Below are 13,497 nucleotides of genomic sequence, written 5' to 3'. Positions count from 1 at the left end.
TTGGTAGTGTTGGAAAAATGGAATTAAATTTGGAGCAATTAACCTCGAGGAAAATTCTAGAAGGGAATTAGGTATTAACCTAGGGGGAAATTCTAGGAGGGAATAAAAATTAACCTAAGGAAAATTCTAGGAGGGAATTCTAAACAAAGGTTCCTTTATTTAGCTCGTTTTCTTTTTTTTCAGATAAAGATGACCTTGACCTAGCTTGTCCGCTCATTGGTCCGCTCAGTGGTTAACAGGTACTTAAATCTATGTTTTAATTTTGTAATGCGGTTTAAATATCTAATATATATATATATATATGTATATATATATATTGCGTATAGCCGGCCAAACGGCTAGACCGATTGGGCTGAGAAATGTTATGCTTATGTTATCTTTTTTGTGAGGTCCTCTTTTTCATTTCCTTGTGTATATAGTATTTAAGAATTTATCTCTTTTATAAATAGGTGATGTATTTAGATTAATACTATAACAGATTTATAACTTAACAGATGGTTTTATTTGATTGTAGGATGTATATTGTATATTTTTGAAACTCATTTAATTTCATTTCATATTTGTATTCAACTACAAAGCACGAGATAATACAAATAAAAAATCACAATTTACTATTTCAACATTCTTGTAAAAATTAGTCACATATATTTGTATGAAAAAAATTGCATGATTTTAAATCTAAAAATATATTGGAACTTTATAATCATGGAACCCTTCTTTACTATGATAAAATTATGAAATTCCTGAGAATATTTTCTTATGTATGATAAAATTATCAAATGTTTTTTGGATTGGATTTGGAATTTTCAAATACAGTAGGCGTTTATATCAATACAATGCATCCTATTTTACTGTAGAAGTTTTAATTTCTAACAAGCTGTTTTAAAATTACAAGTTTATGAGTAAAGAAAGAGAACTTTTCTTTGTTTACATATTTATGTGGATCCATTTCGTCTGAAATAGAAAGTCATCCTCAATATATTGATATTTACAACGAAGACTGTACATGAGAATATTTTTATATTTTTTATAAATATTTATTATGAAAAAATACCAAATAACAAAGAACAATTTTAAAGTTTTTTTTACGATAAAATTTCCAAATACCTGAGAACATTTTTTTATGTTTATTTATAATAAGAGAATCACATTTTTTACTGTATTATTTCAAAGAATTTGATTTATTAGAGGTAGAAACTGTTGTATTGGATATCTGTGGGATGAACCTAAAACATTGGTAATATTTTATAATATTGTTAAAAATCAAATAAGCATAATGATTGAATTGATTTATTATAGTCAATTGATTTACAGTGAATTGATTTATTCAATTTTTTAGAAATTGGCTGAAGATGTATTAATCGTTCAATAAGTGTCCAAATTAACGTAAATGTTCTTCTTTAGTACTTATAAATTGGTCTACGTCCTAGCAATATGTTGATCAATATCAGTTTGGATGATTGATATAAAGAATGCTTATTGATTGATTTTCTAGGAACTGATAGATGAAGAAGGATGGGTTCATTCTGGAGATCTTGGAAGATTCGACGATCAGGAAAATATTTTCTTTTTCTTTTTTTCAAAGCCGCTGAGTCAATTCAAATTTTATTTAATTTAACAAAAAAACTTAATTTCTTTTACACAAAAGTTATTAACTGTCATAAAGGTGTCCGAGAGGGGGGCGGGGCTAAATTATTAAAAATATTTACCCTTGTTTACACTTAGTTGAAGTTGAAATGATTGTATAGGGTTTTCTGATAGTTGGTGGGCGGAGCAAGGAGATTATTGTGACAGGGGGCGGGGAGAACGTTGCCCCAATACCTATTGAAGACGCCATAAAGGTAGTAATTTAGGGCGTGTCATTTAGAGATATGGATGATGTTGGTATGTCAGTTTTGACAAGGTTTACAGCCGACTTGATTGAAAGAAAAATTAAAAAAGTACTTAAATTATTGTTTTTTTTTTACTTTTTTGCTATTGCACTGATTCTGGATAATTGAGTATAAAAAGAAAAAAATCTAAATTACGCGTTTGTTATTTTTGTTCCTTTCTTCTCTTTATACCCTTCTACAATCTACATAGTCCTTTCCACTAAAATTCACTCAACAATATTTTTTCACAATATCATTTTTTGAAATAAACTTTCTGTACTAATTTTTACTTTCTTATTTTAAAATTTTACCTGAAATAAAATCTAAACTTTCGGATTATAAAAATAAATGCCTTTCTTTTGAAACTTTGTCAAAAATATAAATTTTTTTTGCTCATCAGGCACAGATGCCGGAAGTGATTTCTAATGTGATGGTTGTTGGAGACAAGAGGAAACATCTTGCAGCAATAGTTACCATCAGGTACGGTAGGGACTGCATAGGGTCAGGTCACTTCCCCTCACAGTTTAGAGGGAACATATCTCAATTGGAGCGGGTAATAAGACAATTCAGAAAAAAAACTATCCATTAAGGTAACAAATCTGCTAATTGACCTGTTTTAAAAACAATTCATAATTTTTTTTTTTCAAAAAAGAAATAAAAGTTTGTTCAAAGGAGTCAGCTGGATGCCCAGGGCCAGCCTACTGATATCCTTCATCCAGATGTCAAGAAGGTAATAGTTTAATCAGGAACCAGATCTTAGGGATATAAACCATAGAGAATAGAATATATATTAGAGGGGAATTTACTAGAAAAAAGTGTAAAACGGCCATTTTGTTGTACTGTTTCCATACTGCAGGTGTACTTCACATATTTATGCTATATAACCTGTTGGGCCCTGGAATATCATTTTATAGAAAATCTAAAATGAATATTAAAAGAAACCCAAATTATGAAATAGGCTGGTTTCATAATTGACCAATGATCATTTTACATAGACTCTATGCCTTCCACTTTACAAACGATGATTTTCCGTTATAAATCAAGTGATGTTTTTTATTCACGTAATTCATTTTATAAAGTTTATTTATCAGCTTTAAAAATTCGAAATTGAAATGGATAGACTGGGGAACATACTGTATTAATGTACTCTACTAACAAAAATCATACCGAGGGATTTCTAAATTCCACTCTAATATATATTCTATTCTATTTGATAAAAACACAATATATACCTTAAAATTCTATTGTTTCCTCTTTCAACTAAAATCTCAAGTATGGATTAATGAGAGATTGGTAAAACTTATCCTTTAAGTGAAAAATGAAGTAGCGGCGAATTACAATAAAAGATTAAGATATTTTTAGAATGGGGATTGTGGACGAGGGGGGCCGGGGGGGATTCCCTGTCTTCATTTTTGGTTCAAATCTTCCAATTTTTTGGCCGCAAGCCTAATTTGTGTTCCCATTTCCTAAAATAAAATAAAATTGGGCACTAACTCTAATGACCTCTAATGATCTCTAATGATCGTGACAAACAGAAAATGTTTAAACTATGGCTTCATGCATATCAAACGTAAGCTGGGAACTCAGGGAATATAGAAGCAGCAATGAATCCAGTGTTTGACCTTCTAATGACCTCTAACGACCGATAATGACCTCCAAATTGAAATGGTTTTAACTAATCCTTATTAATGTACACAACCATATACATTTCAAGTTTGGGAGTTGATAGTAGGACTTCCTGGCAGCATGATTTGATTTGCTTTCCGCCTTTTCATATTTATCAGAAATGTAACACATTTAGAAATATTTATAAGCTGGATTAGAATCCATGATTTGCACGACAGATCTACAATAAAATGGAATGTATCTCCTAAGATATAGATTTTTTTCAAGGGTTGTTTTTTAAAGTATTATGACAGCTATAGCTGACCAAACGGCTGGATAAAATTGATTTTTCTCTATAGAATACAAATTTTCTTTTAATTCCACGGGCACAGCCGGGCAATACAGCTGGTTTTCTATATTTTTATTTACTGTAGTGGGCCGAAAATCTTGGTGCTGAAGCTGAAACCATCTCGGAGCTTTTAGAGGTAGGTTTCAATTGGGTTTATTAGGAAGGGCCCGGCCACCAGGGCTAATATTTAGGTAGGGCCCGGTATCCAAGGATAATATTTAGGTAGGTTGGTCACTAGGTTTATATTTAGGTAGGTTCCTGTCACTAAGGTTAATATTTAGGTAGGTTCCGGTCAATAGGTTTAATATTTAGTTAGGGCCCGGTCACCAGGGCTAATTTTTTGGTAGGGCCCGGTCACCAAGGCTAATATATAGGTAGGTTGGTCAGTAGGTTTATATTTAGGTAGGTTCCGGTCACTAGGGTTAATATTTAGGTAGGTTCCGGTTACTAGGGTTAATATCAAGACAGGGCCGGTCACCAGGGCTAATATTTAGGTAGGTTCCGGTCACTAGGGTTAATATTTAGGTAGGTTGGTCACTAGGTTTATATTTTGGTAGGTTCCTGTCACTAAGGTTAATATTTAGGTAGGTTCCGGTCACTAGTTTTAATATTTAGATAGGGCCCGGTCACCAGGGCTAATTTTTTGGTAGGGCCCGGTCACCAGGGCTAATATATAGGTAGGTTGGTCAATAGGTTTATATTTAGGTAGGTTCCGGTCACCAGGGCTAATATTTAGGTAGGTTGGTCGGTAGGTTAATATTTAGGTAAGTTCCGGTCACTAGGGTTAATATTTAGATAGGTTCCGGTCACTTGGGTAAATATTTAGGTAGGTTCCGGTCACTAGGGTAAATATTTACTTGGTTGCTATTTATTGGTTAATGAACTGATTGCTAAATTTTGATTGATGAACTTTACTGATTGATAAATATTGATTCATGAACTAATTGCTAAATATTGTTTCATGAACTGATTGCTAAATGTTGATTGATTACCTGATTGCTAAATATTGATTGATTAACTGATTGCTAAATATTGATTGATGAACTGATTGCTAAATATTGATTGATTAACTTATTGCTAAATATTGAGTGATAAGCGAATTGCTAAATATTAATTGATTATCTTAATGCTAAATATTTAATTAACTGATTGCTAAATATTAAATTAACCGATTGCCAAATATTGATTGATAAAATTATTGCTAAATATTTTATTAACCTACAGCTAAATATTGATTGATAAACTAATTGCTAAATGTTTGATTAACTGATTGCTAAATATTGCTTGTAAAGGATGAAGAAGAGGTTCGTCTTGAGATCCTAGCTGGAATTCAGAAAGTGAACAGAAAGGCAGTCTCTAATGCTCAGAAGGTTTGCTACACATCAATTATTAAATTACTCAAAATTACTTTAAAAGTAGAAAGTACTATAATGCTTATTTAGGTTCACAAGTTTATGATTGCTCCAAGGGATTTCAGTCTCGCTGGAGGAGAGCTTACTCCGACTATGAAGCTGAAGAGACATTTTGTCCAGGTAACTACCAAGTGCTAGTTCAAAGGTTATCCTAAAAAAAATCAACTTTAAACGACACACGTTACGAAAACTTCAGGTTCACAGTTCATATTATTTTATTCTTTAAAAACTTTGACCACTTCGAATGTGCGCTGTACAATATTTTTGTTTTACTTGTTCATTATTCGCTGTAAACTGTACACTAAGGGTGACTGATTTGTAGTTTTTTTTAGAAATCAGTTAACCGCCCACCTGAGGTTTCTGCGTTTTCACTTAATAAAAATTGCAATTTAAAAAAATTCGAAATCGTCCATACGGTTGCAAATTAACGATTTACGTAAGGCTCCCCCCCCCCTCCAAAAAATGAATAATTTCATGTTATACATAATTTTCTTGAACATCAAATATGAAAAACGCTTTAAAAAAAAATGAAATGAGTTAGAGCTAGAAAACTCATCAAAACTTTAAAAAAGCTAAAAAATGGATTTTCGGACCGTTTTTTGTTTTTAACTTCTTCGATTTTTTATATTTTTATAAGCGCTTTTCAGGTTTGAATTCAGCGTAAAATTCCCAAGAAAATGATTTATAACATTTAAAATATTATTTTTTGGAGCCTTATTGGATCGATATTAAATTGTCAATTCGCAACCGTATGAACGATTTTGAATTATTTTTTAAAGTAAAAACGCAGCAACCCCCGGTGGGCGGTTGGCTTAATTCCAATATTGATCCCCCTGTACACTGTACACTGTACCAGATATTTCATATATACGTGTTTCAGGACTTGTATGCGAAGCAGATTGACCGCATGTACGAGCACGAGACCCAGAGCTCTATGTGGTAAACAAGAAAACTGTAGAGTAATCAGAACATTGCCACCAGTCATCAGCTAGAGTAACTTTATCATGAGCAACAGCTTCAGTATCAGCAATAACTTCATTAACATCATTGAAACCTATATAAGTTTATCTCTTTGCTAGTTCAGCATCACAAACATACTACTTAAATTCATTAAAAACTGGATTTAAGATATCACAAACATAACTGCTTGAATTCATTAAAAACTGGATTTTAAAATATCTCAAACATAACTGCATACATTTATTAAAAACATCAAACGTCAGAGCTTCAAATCATGTGTTTAGGGAGTCCTACTATCTCCTCAATCTACGAAATGAAAATTAAAATTCAATAATTGTGATTATCAAAACGCTCATTAAAATTTGAAACAATCCTTTCTCGAGAAAATAATTCTTTTGAAATATAAAAATTATTTTTAACACGATCTTTAGCCTAGTTCTTCTTACAATTAGTTATGTACTGATGCAGCCAACAAATATTTAAGTTTTCACTGAAATTATGCTAAAATATATTTACTTTTTGTCGGAGCTGAACCCTTTCTGTTGAATTATGTTAAAACTTAAAAAAAAGAAATCAAAATGTAAGCAATATGTTTTGTAACATGTGGTTCAATTTAATTTGAGTCGCATGACCTCCAGCTTTTATTTAGTAAAAAGACGATAGTATTTATTAATTACGTTTAGAGTATTTTTGATAAAAGATCTAGAATTATGTTGGAGAACTCTCATTCGGAAATAAATTATTAGAAACATAGTTATAAATCGTAATAACTATATTCATATTCATATTCATATTCAGTGAACTCCAAAAATTCAAGAAAACTGCTGATCTATAATCTGATGCATGTTTCTTTTAGTGCTGAGGAGTAAAATTCAAATGCTAAAAAACGCAAGGGAATTACAGCTTTTTCATATTTTTCTCTTAATTGACATTTATGTCTTTGTATGTCGCGAAAAGAATGATGTTTTTAAGTTTTATTTTGAGAACAGTTTCTGTCGAGAAGCGAAGATGAAGTTACATCCGGAGAACTATAAATTTCAAGTAATTGGTAAACCAGCAGGGAATTCAACTAGGTGGGAATTAAAGGGGGGGAAGGGATTAAACCAGCAGGGAATTCAAATAGGTGGGAATTAAACGGGGGTAGGGGGGAATGAATTAAACCAGCAGGGAATTAAATAGGTGGGAATTAAACGGCAGATCTGCAATAAAATGGAGTGTATCTCCTAAGATATAGATTTTTTTCAAGGGTTGTTTTTTAAAGTATTATGACAGCTATAGCTGACCAAACGGCTGGATAAAATTGATTTTTCTCTATGGGGGGGTGTTATAGGCTAAAACGCCGAGCACTTCAGCTAGTGTTTATTATTATATCCCAAATTCTCTAAAAATATCCAATCCTAATCTTCGAACGAAGACCCAGATTGGAAGAAGAAAATCATTGTTATAAGAGAACTATAAATTTTTCTTTTATACCACAATGCAATTAGCTAAATACCATTACTAGAATCATGATGTGTTTCAGCTAATTAGCTGAGGGCAGCTCACTAATCAATATACATCCTACTATATAAAGCTGAGATGTATGTTTGTATGTATTTCACGATCTAGATCATTCTAAAAGTGTGGCTTTACTGTGCGTCCTCAAAGTGTGTCTTTACTGTGCGTCCTCAAAGTGTTTCTTTACTTTGCATCCTCAACATCATTGGATCCTTAGGGGTGCGTCCTCTTCTGCAAGAAATAGATGATTGCTAACCACCCTAGGGATTTACAAAGAATGGGACCTAAGAGAAGACTGTACTGATTTAATCTGTTTTTCCCTATCTTTCTATGCAACTGTCAACTTGTTTCTCTTGACTAATCAGCTATCAGCAAAAACATTGATATAACTATATTAAGCACATTGTAACAAGTTATACCTCTTGTCACTTTTAGGTAGGTTTACAATCAGAATTCCGTTGCGCGGAATTGCGCGCAACTGTGGGGAATTGCGCACAACTGTTCTCGAATTGCGCGCAATTGTGTGGAGTTTACAGAGCTTGCAATTGCGCGAAAGTAAAATCCACTCGCGTTGGAAGCCCTAGCATTAGGTCTTCATTTAAGTCTCGTGTTTAGTGGGTACCCTTGTATTACGTAGCTGGTTCAGATTCTAAATTTCTACATTTTTTATAATAAACTGTGACGATTATCGTTAAACATTAAAACCATAGTACTTATAAATGATTGGCTCTATTTAAGGTTCTTTTGTTTGGTTGTTTATTTTGTCCAAAAGTCCATTCTTTAAAATAATAAAAACTTCAGAGACAGTTAGAAGACGTTAATACATATGTGCCACTTCGTTGATAGAGATTTTATTTTTATATTTGAAAGGTTCAACAAAGAAAATAATTACGTAATTTCTAAAAAATTTCTATTCTTATACAATTTTTAACCATGAGCTAGCTGGCCATTAGTGTCAATGTGAAAAAGAACCAAAAAAAAAGTTTAGTAAGAAAAATTTATTGTGTAATAAAGGAATGAATAAACATAAACATGATTAACTAGGTCTGATTAATTGCAACTAAATCGCTTTGAAAGAAACAGTTTTTTCTAACATTGTTAATTAATCTTAATTTCTCTGTTTTTCAAACATTATCTCCAACCTGAACCTAAAAATAGATTCAAATTCTTCCATATCTATCTATCTGTAGGTGCGTTAGATCCTCCGGTTTGTGTGGAGGATGTTAACTATCTATCTATCTGAGTTTCTATCTGAGTATCTATCTATCTATCTAGAGCTGGGTACCGACGGCACTCTAGGCTTGGCAACCAGTATGTCTGCACACATACATATTATTTAGCGGGGTAGTCAGCTAGTTAGTTAGTGACAAATACAGTGTAGGTGACATATATATTCAGTTACCAGTATGGAGGGTATCATGAAAACCCTGAGCTTCGTTAATTCATCTCTAGTGCAGGCAAATCCACAGGTAGAATAGGATACAAACTAGTTTACGCATTTACGCAACACTGACGCAATAAATGCATGAACATCAACCACTAAACTTGAAAAGTAATTTTTGAAATCTTTTTTTAACAGCTCAATCTTCAGGATATTCAACCCCATTTATTTAAGTTTCTGTTTTGATAAAAGTCCACGATCTATTTTGTATTTTTTTGTATTATTCTTGAAGTCCCTGCGTTGTATTGTATGTGTAGTCCCTAGGTTGTATTTTTCTATTGTTTGATTAGTCATTGTTTGGCTTATTGTTTGTGTAGTCCCTGTTTGGCTTATTGTTTGAGTAGTCCCTGTTTGGCATTGTTTGTGTAGTCCCTGTTTGACTTATTGTATGTGCAGTCCCTGTTTGGCTTATTGTTTGTGAAGTCCCTGTTTGACTTATTGTATGTGTAGACCCTGTTTGACTTATTGTATGTGTAGTCCCTGTTTGATTCATGGTATGTGTAGTCCCTGTTTTGCCTATTGTTTGTATAGTCCCTGTTTGACTTATTGTTTGTGTAGTCCCTGTTTGGCTTATTGTTTATTGTGAATTGTTTTTCTAATTTTATGCATCGCTTCATTTTTTTCTTTTTCTTTTGAACTTCTGTAATACAGAAGAAATTAATATCTAATATTTCAACTAGAAATTTTCTTCACTAGCTGAAAAAAAAACTATTAAAAAAATGGTATTTTTTTAGCCTATGTTACCCCAGTGTTACTCAAGGGTTTCCTTCAAAAATTTCAGCCCATTCGGTTCAGCCGTTTGGTCAGCCATAGCTAACATATACATATATAGGAGCGAACAGGTTTAATATTATAGATGATTTAATAAATTCAAATTTTACAAACTTTAACTCTAAACCATGACGATATAAAAGTGAGGGGGGGGGGGATATTTGGTTGGATTAAACATTTAGATTTTTGGAAATTGTCCCGACAAAACCTGAAATGTTTTCAACAAATTCTGAATAAAAAATATAAAATTAAAACTTATTTGATTGTTAATGAAGACATTCTAAGAAAAATAATAAAACTTTGAAATTTATATTTCTTTTGAGACAAGTTTTAATCTTAATGGTTAGCAAGTGTTCTGTCTAAATTTTTATGTTTTTACAAGTTTATGATTGCTCCGAGGGATTTCAGTCTCGCTGGAGGAGAGCTTACTCCGACTATGAAGCTGAAGAGACATTTTGTCCAGGTAACTACCAAGTGCTAGTTCAAAGTCTAGGTTTATGTTCAATCATAGGTTTAGGCCCAACATTGGAAAACAAGAGTGTAATGCAGAAAATGAAGTACAACAAGAATTGTGACAGGGTGTGTTTAGACGTGTAAGCACCCTGTTTAATTGCTTTGACCATCATCTATTTAGTCATATTTCTGGTCGCTCGGCGCCTTTATTCCCAGCTCTAATTAAATCCGTTGTAATTTGAATAAATAATGGAATGATTATTGATGATGAAGCTCAAGCAACACGTCTTAAATGTAAAATAGTAAAACTCGGGCTTTCCAAAGTTTGTTAGAAACAATTCCTTTGAAGCTTTATAATCTTCACAGACAGGGTTACAAAATGTATAATTTTGGAAACTGTTAACAAATCTGTTAAATATAATCCAATAAACAAAGCGTAACAAACCTGACACGGTTTAAAATTTAATAACAATTTGCATTGACTAAAAGTGTTAAATAGAAATTTTTTCATTTAATCAGTGCAAAAAAGGTCTGAAAATAGAAAGGAAGCAATACATTTAAATTACCGTGAAACCTTTTAAGGGTCTTCCGTATAAACAACAGATTTTTATTTCCGGTTTATTTCAAGATGTTGGAAACAAAATAATGTTAAAATGTAATGGTAGAAATCAGAGATTTAAAAGCCTATTTGTCAATAGAAATTTTCTAAAAGTATGTTCTCCTTATTTCCGCTAAACTTGTTTTTTTTTAACTAGAAATAACAAGAGGTTTAATGAGAATTACTTATACTAAGTTCGGCAAACTTTTATTACATTCTCAGTTTTAGGGTTATATATATATATATTTAGTGTTTGTCTGTTTGTTTGTCCGTTTTGCCTCAAATTTTGATTGAGATAACTCTGTTGAACAATGGAATGGTTTAACTTGGAAAAAACTCCAGACAAAGCTGGGTTCCCAAGCTAGTATTTTTATACTATAGTTAAGTTACAAAATGGTTTATATTTTGTTGGATGTTTTACTATCATATAAAGAATATGTCTTATCTAGAATTTGTTTGGTTTTGTCTAGTTTCAAAATATCAGAATTTATTCAATTGATAGGATTTTTATTTCTACCCAGCCTTCTTTTCTACTAATATTATAATGCTGGGTATAGATAAAACGTCATATTTTGGGGAAATAAAATAATTTATGTAATTAATTTAATGAAAAAATGTAAAATTCTTATTTTGACTTGGTAATGACAGCTTATCTTAACCTACAGACAACATTTGAACTCTTTGTCGCGAATAAACACACTTCGTTGAATTTCAATTTTGACAATTTTGAATTGTGACCGGCCATATAAACCACCATACGAAGAATCGGTTCAGACGTTCTAACTTTATTTGAGATAAAAGCATCTATAAGGCTGTGTTTTTTTAAAGCTCAACTTTTTAGTTTAGCAAGTAATAGAAATTTACTTGCTGCAAAATGTATACGTGTAAACTGTAAATTTTATTCATTTGCTTTTTATGATTCATTTCAGTTGCGGTTTTCTAACTTGTTTAAAATTTGGAGAAGGGGCGGGGGGGGGAGTTGTACAAAAGTTCAGCTAAACTACTAAAAGTGACTCGATCTAAAAAGTTGTCATGCCCGATCGAGAGAAAGGGAGTGACCGGCAATGTATGGTAGTTGAACTGAGAATGTAGTATTGTGGAGGAATGTTTAGGATTCATTGGAGATATATAAAACGTTTTAATGATGTATAATTACTGAGTTTGACTTTCAAAATCATCCATTTGGGTGGTTAAGTTATGAGAATTGTTATTTTTTTACTTTATTGAATAATGGCGACAAAAAAATGTATCAAAAATTCTACAGTATACTAATTAGATGTTTAGGAACATATTTTTTTCAATATAAATTTGTAAATAAATCAATGTTAGAATCAATTATCTCATTTTCATCATTATATTAAATTTTTGATTCGTTGCGAATATGTTCGCAGATTTCTACAATTCTTCAAATGTCGTATTTTCAATAGAAATTCCAGAAAATGTATGTGAACAATGAGAGATTACAGAAACTAATAACTGAATAGGATTACTTATTTTCGATGATACGAATCAATTTTTATTTTTATTTTTTCAACCTGCTCCTAACCAACTAATCATTTTACTGTAGAATTTTTGTTACATTTTTTATCGTCGTTATTTAATAATTAAACAAAACGATTCTCAAAACGTAACCACCCAAATGCATTATTTTGATTGTTAACTTTGCGCTCAAACTCAGTAATTATACACCATTAAAACGTTTTATATATCTCAAATGAATCCTAAAGAATTTCTCCACAATACTACATTTTCAGTTCAATTACCATACATTGCCGGTCACTCCCTTTAAACGGCGATATTTTTCTTATTGTTCCTCAAATTAAGGATTTAAGTCTACTGTTCCGATTCTAACTTTTTAAATGGAGGGTCTATTATATTTGCGTCAATTGTCTCTTTAAATTCCGTCAACATCCAATTCCTCCCTTTCCGCAATTTCTTTATAATGGTCAAAATCCTTATGTGTCATGAAAGATAGGTGAAGTCTCTATATGTCGTCTTGTTTTTTATTTAGATTCTTGATCCGGATCCGGTTGATAGGACGAACACAATATCCGTTTTGTAGCGGAATCTGGGGCGGATACAGGGGGGGGGGCTTAGCCCCCCCTGAGATTTCAGAATAGCTTCTTAATAGCACTTACGGGAGAGAATACCTAGTGCAAAACAGGAAAAATATCAAAAGTCAAGCCTTTTTGTTTATAAATATGGAAACTTTTGTTGGATATGATTCAGCACCCCCCTCACTTAAATCCTGTATCCGCCCCTGAGCGGAATACACTCGACTCTGACGGACAGTATTTTCTGTGAGAAAGATAATACTGCATAATTTGTAAGAAGAAGGAGTACTTTTGTAAAAGTTGGTGAAACGTACTGACATTAATTGTTTACCCAAGGGTTTAGGTTTAACAGTACTTGGTAAACAAATAAATACCTATACGAGCATAGGCGCAACTAGGATATTTAAAAAGGTTGGGGGAGAGTTCTGGGTTGGGAGCAAATATCACTTTCTTTGCCTTTACCTTTTTTCATCTCTAAGAAAGACA

At 32.1% G+C, this 13,497-nt stretch overlaps 2 protein-coding genes across 2 annotated transcripts in view; both read left to right on the top strand.

Annotated features, from left to right (window-relative positions):
- The first annotated feature begins 1,752 nt into the window (after window positions 1-1,752).
- LOC111705905 (long-chain-fatty-acid--CoA ligase ACSBG2) lies at window positions 1,753-6,950 on the top strand. The gene is made up of 7 exons (XM_023478608.1): window positions 1,753-1,841; window positions 2,272-2,351; window positions 2,544-2,601; window positions 3,911-3,961; window positions 5,118-5,195; window positions 5,268-5,357; window positions 6,118-6,950. The coding sequence occupies exons 2-7, from the start codon at window positions 2,278-2,280 to the stop codon at window positions 6,178-6,180; spliced, it is 414 nt and encodes a 137-aa protein (XP_023334376.1). The 5' UTR covers window positions 1,753-1,841; window positions 2,272-2,277; the 3' UTR covers window positions 6,181-6,950.
- Window positions 6,951-8,981: 2,031 nt separating this feature from the next.
- LOC111705908 (calcium/calmodulin-dependent protein kinase type 1) overlaps window positions 8,982-13,497 on the top strand; it is a 30,974-nt gene continuing 26,458 nt past the window's right edge. Inside the window, exon 1 of the mRNA XM_023478611.1 lies at window positions 8,982-9,163. Coding sequence (XP_023334379.1) covers window positions 9,101-9,163 — 63 coding nt within the window. The 5' untranslated portion in view covers window positions 8,982-9,100. The remainder of the gene's footprint in view (window positions 9,164-13,497) is intronic.

The sequence above is a fragment of the Eurytemora carolleeae genome, unplaced genomic scaffold (assembly GCF_000591075.1).
Source record: "Eurytemora carolleeae unplaced genomic scaffold, Eaff_2.0 scaffold649, whole genome shotgun sequence".
NCBI lineage: Eukaryota > Metazoa > Arthropoda > Copepoda > Calanoida > Temoridae > Eurytemora > Eurytemora carolleeae.
The sequence above is the reverse complement of the archived record's forward strand: the minus strand, read 5'-3'. Positions and strand labels throughout refer to the sequence as shown.

Excerpts from the sequence above, each read along its gene's own strand:
- LOC111705905 (XM_023478608.1), top strand. The coding sequence starts at position 2,278 with ATGCCGGAAGTGATTTCTAATGTGATGGTTGTTGGAGACAAGAGGAAA. Across the intron at positions 2,352-2,543 it reads GCAGCAATAGTTACCATCAG|GAGTCAGCTGGATGCCCAGG; the intron begins GTACGGTAGGGA and ends GTTTGTTCAAAG. Across the intron at positions 2,602-3,910 it reads TTCATCCAGATGTCAAGAAG|TGGGCCGAAAATCTTGGTGC; the intron begins GTAATAGTTTAA and ends TATTTACTGTAG.